General features: G+C 42.1%; 1 protein-coding gene across 2 annotated transcripts; it reads right to left on the bottom strand.

The window, feature by feature from the left end:
* Positions 1–1,437: 1,437 nt before the first annotated feature.
* On the bottom strand, positions 1,438–5,816 carry LOC136535762 (CBL-interacting protein kinase 9). 2 transcript variants are annotated; one of them, XM_066528155.1, is made up of 14 exons: positions 5,442–5,816; positions 4,691–4,753; positions 4,540–4,611; positions 4,236–4,343; positions 4,060–4,140; positions 3,744–3,797; positions 3,519–3,644; positions 3,340–3,429; positions 3,080–3,202; positions 2,613–2,723; positions 2,292–2,408; positions 2,119–2,175; positions 1,858–1,932; positions 1,438–1,765 (listed from the first exon to the last, which is right to left on the bottom strand). In XM_066528155.1, the coding sequence occupies exons 1-14, from the start codon at positions 5,625–5,627 to the stop codon at positions 1,685–1,687; spliced, it is 1,344 nt and encodes a 447-aa protein (XP_066384252.1). In that variant the 5' UTR covers positions 5,628–5,816; the 3' UTR covers positions 1,438–1,684. The 2 variants fall into 2 exon arrangements, with proteins under 2 accessions (XP_066384252.1, XP_066384253.1); XM_066528156.1 differs by lacking the exon at positions 4,060–4,140.
* Positions 5,817–6,081: the final 265 nt, after the last annotated feature.

Genomic DNA, 6,081 nt, shown 5'->3' with positions numbered 1-6,081 from the left:
TTCATAACTGCAGCTTCTATGGTCCAATTGTGGTGAATTTTTTATGCTACGCTAATTATTGTATGCTTGAACTATAGTAAAAATTTCGTACTCATTGGACTATGTATAACTTAGTTATAGATAAATTCTAATTAATTTCACCACAAAATTGGATTTTCCAATTAATCTAAAGCTACAAAAAAAATTTGTACTAAAGCATACTGTATTATATATTCATTGTGTAGATCTACTCATGTGGAGTCCAATAAAATTAGATTTTTCATTTTATGATTTTTTTATGATTTACTATGATTTTTCAAAAATTCACCGAAAATAAATAAAAAAAAAAGAAAATTCAAAACTGCCGACACTCCAGCAAACAACTGTTACTGTAGCAAACCCACCGTTGCTGTAGCAAACCGCCGCTAAAAACCGCCCAGGGGATAAAATAGACGGTTTTGGAAAGTTGAGGGGATAAAACAGACGGTTTTATAGTTGAGGAGGTGAAGTAGACCAAGTATGAAAGGTGAGGGATGAAGTAAACTTTTTCGTTAGATGTTTTATCTTTATAAACTTCGCCACACCTTAAAAATATTCCTGCCTCCGCCAACTCCTATGTAGCCTGTTCAGGTAGTCTTCGATGTAGTTCAGTTGTTCAACAACTCGTGTCACAGTCGATTATAGACATTTAGTACACTGCAGGATGTGTTATATAGGGCTGCATTTGTCATACTCAACCAACAACCATTTTTCTTTCTGAAACTAACGTACACACTTCGTCCTACCGAAGGCAACTACTACCAGTGGTGCCAAGAGTGCTAAGGAAAATGTATCAGTTTATACCAAACTTTCAAAAAATCAGTTTATGTCCGAGAAAAAAAAATCCTACGACTGACACTCAATTTATGTTTTTTTAAGTGACACCCGATTTATGTGACTACTGAGTACTGACAGTGCGTGTGGGACTCGGCTGCAGGCCTGCAGCGAAACGGAGGTTGCGCATGTGGCTGGGCTCGGTAAAAAATTGCTGGACCAGAGAGCCTGGCAAGCGAAGTGGGCCGAGGCCTCCGTTATCAGAGATGGCTTTCCGCATATGTCGCAAAAGGTTTTCGGGGTTTTTTTTTAGGAACTAAAAAAAAAGGTTTTCGTAGAAAACAATTAAACAAGGTACCGGAGTTTCTTTTTTTTCGCTTCGAAACGTTTCTTCCTCAGATGGAAGATTTGAAGGAAATTGTTCTCGTTTAAACAAAAAATCATTAAAATGGAGAAACTGCTGGGCGTGGGGAGCGGAGGGTTCCCAGTCCCACACGTGAGATAGTATTTTCAAGCGTAGAGCGCTCCAAAATTGGAAGTTCAGCTAAATAACAGTTCAGTTGCTCCGAAATACTAGAATTTAGCTTCATACAATCAATACATCATTCGCCATTTTCATCATAAAAGAAAGGCACTCAACCCCGGTGACAACCAAAGCATTCAGGATAGCTATTTGACATCCAATTGCAGCGTTTGGAGCATCTCAGGGAGGGCCTCTTCATATGTATTGTGTACAACTGCGCTCATTCAGAAGGAGCTCTGGTTTACATGAGATTTTGACTGCTAATGTGGTACCAATATAAAAAAAATCATACAGTACCAAGCAAGCGGTATCACCCGAAGAGGTGGTCTATCTCAATGTGGCCTCATAGGTACACAGATTCCCTGGGTATCACTTCGTCTGTTTCTTACTTGCGTCAGATTCAGCTTTCCACACGATATCTTTCAGCTCTGATGAGAAATTCTTGTAGAACTGCAGCAATTCCCATAAAGTCATGTTAGTTATTTTAAATCACTGAGAAAACGCCTATTTGAAAGAAAAAAAACTTCTTTTTGAAAACGTACATTGTGGAACTCCAATGTGTCCCCTCCGGTTTTACGAAGCTCAACCATGTGAAGTGATGGAGCAACCTCAAAAACCTGCAAATGAGAAAAATATGGATATTTAAGGTAAAGATCATACAATAGAATGATTTACTGGTGTGCTTTTTTTACTGGTGTGCTCAATATTGCTTTCTTCATCACTTTTTAAAGCAGTAGCCAATGTAGGCTTAAACAAACCAGAATATAAATCCAATGTTGCAATTCTGGGAGTAGTGCCAGTACCTCAGTTGCAACAGATAAGTGACCTTTTCTTCCAGATTTGTCACCTTTCAATTTCATCTGGAGGACCAAATAAAGGTACGTGTGAATTGTTAATGTTATATAATTATAATGCAAATTCTCAAGAAACCCGTTAGACCACACATTACTAGCCCATGATAGCAAATGTCACACACCTTGTAATTTTGTTTCCGCACGTTGAAACCAAGTGGCCCACATGCATCCTCTATTTTTGTCATGATCTCCTGTGCTGTACATTGAGACGTGAAAGATGTTTCCCTCTTTACCATTCCCTGTTTAGGAAAGACATGCATTAGCAAGGAATCAAGAAAAGGTTGCAGTGAAAGTACCCATTTTTTCGCTGACCAATACTGAGATTTACAGAAGTGGGAAATGAATAACAGAATTTCCTCCAATATAATTGTTATAATTGTTACTAATCTCTACTATAGTCCAAACATGAGGATATAATATATTCAAAGCTCTGAGAACTTTACCATCATCTCCTTCTCAAACAAATTTCCAAGGTTGAAGCCCTGAGACCTCGAAATAAGAGCAAATGCATTCATGGATTCTGGTTTTTCTCTTTTCTCTGACACAAGACGGTCCTAAAACGAAAAAAATGAAAGGCAACCCATTAATATGTAACAATTAATTATTGCTTAACTGAGATGTTCACCAATCAGATGTTTAAGAGACATCCTATCCATTACAAAAAAAAGAGACATCTGAGTAGCCTGAAAAAGAACAAGAAATCTATCGTGTCATCAAGTCCTTAGAAATTCTCAATCTGGTCTTCCAAAACAAAAAAGTAATAAGAAATAAAAAGGTTCACCTTATAGCATCTCTGAACGATAATGTGAACATACAAATAAAATATCAAAATGTTTTTAAAGCACATAATATTTCTGGGACGATTTTTAAGACAACCGTAAATTCAAAATGAAGCCTTTAGGTATAATACCTCTGAATCATTGAATGCAGCATCAACGTCGTCAAGGCTAACATCTTCGCCTTGTTCAAAACATGGTGGTTTATAGTCTTTTTTGAACCATTCATCTTCCAAAATTTCTGCAATTGTGATCCTCTGCAAGAATACAGCACCCATTTATCCAACAGTGATGACAGTGAGACTGGATGTGATCCGGTGATGGTGACTACAATGTAGCAGATAAATGAAAAGATGAGACAGCTATTGAAAAGCCACATCTTAATTGAACTTACGGTATCAGGATTAGGATCGAGAATGCGCTTAATAAACTTCTTCGCTCCAGAAGAAAACCATGGCGGGCAAGAAACATGTGCTTGGCAGATCTGCGATAGGAAATCAAAGAAAAGTTCATCAAAGTTACCCCTGCATTTCACAGGGAAACCGAGATCTCAAGTGTATTAGCCGAACTTACCAGTTTGTACAGTCTCATCAGATTGGCGTCATCAAAGGGTAAGTATCCGGCCATAAGAACAAATAAGATAATGCCACAGGACCATACATCTGCAGCCATACCATCATAGCCTTTATCAGCAAGCACCTGCAGGAAGAGCGCGATGCTTACACATCTTGAATCACATTAATCACAAAAGGTAACAACACAAATAAGCTGATAACTGATGAGAGGTGAGAAACTAACCTCAGGTGCTACATAGTTTGGAGTTCCACAAGCAGTATGCAGAAGCCCGTCCTCCTGACAAATAGTCAGAAGAGTTAATGGGAATTCTTATCACCTTTCCATGTCTCCAAGCACAATCTTATGTCAAAAAAATGTCTCCGCAAACACTACTCTAGGAATATATTATGTGTTCGCTTTAGAAGGTAGCAAGCTAAGTCAATGACCCAAAATAATGCTGTAATAAAACCTAAGACGCGTCAACTTCAGATAGAAAGAAAAGAGATTGTCTATTGACCACACAAAATCCAAGCTTCTAGCTACTGACTAGAGATCATACTTTTGTTTGTGGTGCAAATGCACTTAGACCGAAGTCTGAAACTTTAAGAGCTCCATGTGAATCCAGAAGCAGGTTCTCTGGCTGCAAAAAGCATTCATGACATGAGTTAAAAAGTGTACAGCACAGCATCCATAGTTAGGGACACATGAGAAAGAGAGCAGGATAATTGGACAAACCTTCAGATCTCTATGGTACACTCCTCGGCTATGGCAATAATCAACTGCATTTATAAGTTGATGAAAGTATATCCTAGCTTCATCCTCTCCTAGCCTTCCAGAATTGACCTGATAGATTATCAAGAACATGTGATGAATAAGTTAATATAGCTAACCTTCATACAAACCTGACACCTAAATAATATGGCCCTAACTATCTAAATACATGCCAGGGTCTAAAAACTAAGCCCGCAGCATGTCAAAAGCAATGTCCACAAAGTAAAAGAGTAACAATATGAGCCACTGAAAGTTTTGAGAGCCTTACGATCTTATCGAATAACTCGCCTCCATCAACAAATTCAAGAACCATGTATATCTTCGTTCTACTCGCCATAACCTATCAAATGCACACATAATGAGGGGATCATCAAAAGGTAATGAAACTTGCATCATCACGTCTCACAAAAATATTATACCTCATGCAGTTGGACCACATTGGGATGTTTGATTAGCTTCATAGTCGAAATCTCCCGTTTGATCTGGAAGAACAAGAAGAAGTAATATTGAGCATTCACTTTCCAAAGACAGGCTTGGAACAAGCAAATCTAATGTTAGCATATCAGTATTTCATCACACAAAGGGCTGATGCAGATTTTTTTTTCATTCAGTAAAACTGTGTTGGGAAATATTAGCTCTTCAATGCAGGGTCTTCAATCTCAACAAAAAATGAGGAAGGGTTGATGGAAAGTTTTTTTTTTCATTCATAAAATTGTGTCGGGAAATATTAGCTCTTCAATACTCCACGTCTTCAATCTCAATCTCTCTAAAAGAAGGAGCACTAGGCGTGTACAGTTTTCCCTTGTGGCAGATTGGCTGTCACCAAAAGAGACTTTTGTGGGGAGCTAATTGGTGATTAAAAGGTCATGATTTCCTCGATGCGATGTCCCATCCTATCTAATTCTCCACAGCAATCAAAAGCTTAAGCAGAGCTTTGGGACACTCAGACGCATGCCCATCACAGACAATCCTCCTCGACCACGACAGAGACGTCAAAGGATATTCTTCGACCATCCCACGTGCCTGATTGCGAACAAAATCTAAATTACGGAGAGATCTTCATGTGGCAGCTCCAGGATTTTTTAAAAATTGCCCCGAGGTTAAAGTGATTCCAGCGGGCGCGCGGCGAAGGGGAAAGGGGGAAAGGAGTGCAAGGAGCGAGGGATGGACCTGCTCGACCATCTTGTGGCGGAGGACGTGGTTGCGGTCGAGCACCTTGATGGCGCGGACGGCGCCGGTGCGGGAGTCGCGGGCGTGCTTCACCTTGGCGAAGCTGCCCTCCCCGATGGTCTTGCCGACCTCGTACGGGCCCACCCGCGTCTTCCTCCCCGCCGCCGCCGTCGCGGGCTCCGCCATCCTTCGGGAGGGGAGGGCTCGGACCGGCGGAACGACGCGGTCGATCGGACGAAGAAACGGACAGGCAAGGCGCGCGCGACGAGGCGCCGCGGCTTGCTGGGTTTGCGTTGGCTTTGCTCGGCTGGTTGGACGGGACACGGGAGGGGAGGGATCGGTGGATTTTGCTCTGGCGGCCTCCTCCGCTCCGCGCGCGTGCGGCTTTATAAAGCCGCGGCGCTGGGTGACGCTGCGCCGGTGGGCCCGGTCCTGGTCCGCTCTGTTGGGGGAAACGCGTGGAGTGAGACGGACGGAGGCGGCTGGCGGTCGGGCTTGGGTGGGTAGAGCTGTTTTGCCTGCCATGCGCCGCGCCCGCGCGGCTGGGTCTGGGCGGATTGGGTTGCGAGCGGGAAGAGCGGGCACGGCGGGGCGGATTGGTGGGTTGTGTCGTGCGTGCTTATCCCTAGCGCACGCACAT

The sequence above is a fragment of the Miscanthus floridulus genome, chromosome 2 (assembly GCF_019320115.1).
Source record: "Miscanthus floridulus cultivar M001 chromosome 2, ASM1932011v1, whole genome shotgun sequence".
Classification (NCBI taxonomy): Eukaryota; Viridiplantae; Streptophyta; class Magnoliopsida; order Poales; family Poaceae; genus Miscanthus; species Miscanthus floridulus.
This window is presented reverse-complemented; position numbering and strand designations above follow the sequence as displayed.

Excerpts from the sequence above, each read along its gene's own strand:
- LOC136535762 (XM_066528155.1), bottom strand. The coding sequence starts at position 5,627 with ATGGCGGAGCCCGCGACGGCGGCGGCGGGGAGGAAGACGCGGGTGGGC. Across the intron at positions 3,430-3,518 it reads TGATGAGACTGTACAAACTG|ATCTGCCAAGCACATGTTTC; the intron begins GTAAGTTCGGCT and ends TTCCTATCGCAG. Across the intron at positions 1,933-2,118 it reads ACTTATCTGTTGCAACTGAG|GTTTTTGAGGTTGCTCCATC; the intron begins GTACTGGCACTA and ends TCTCATTTGCAG.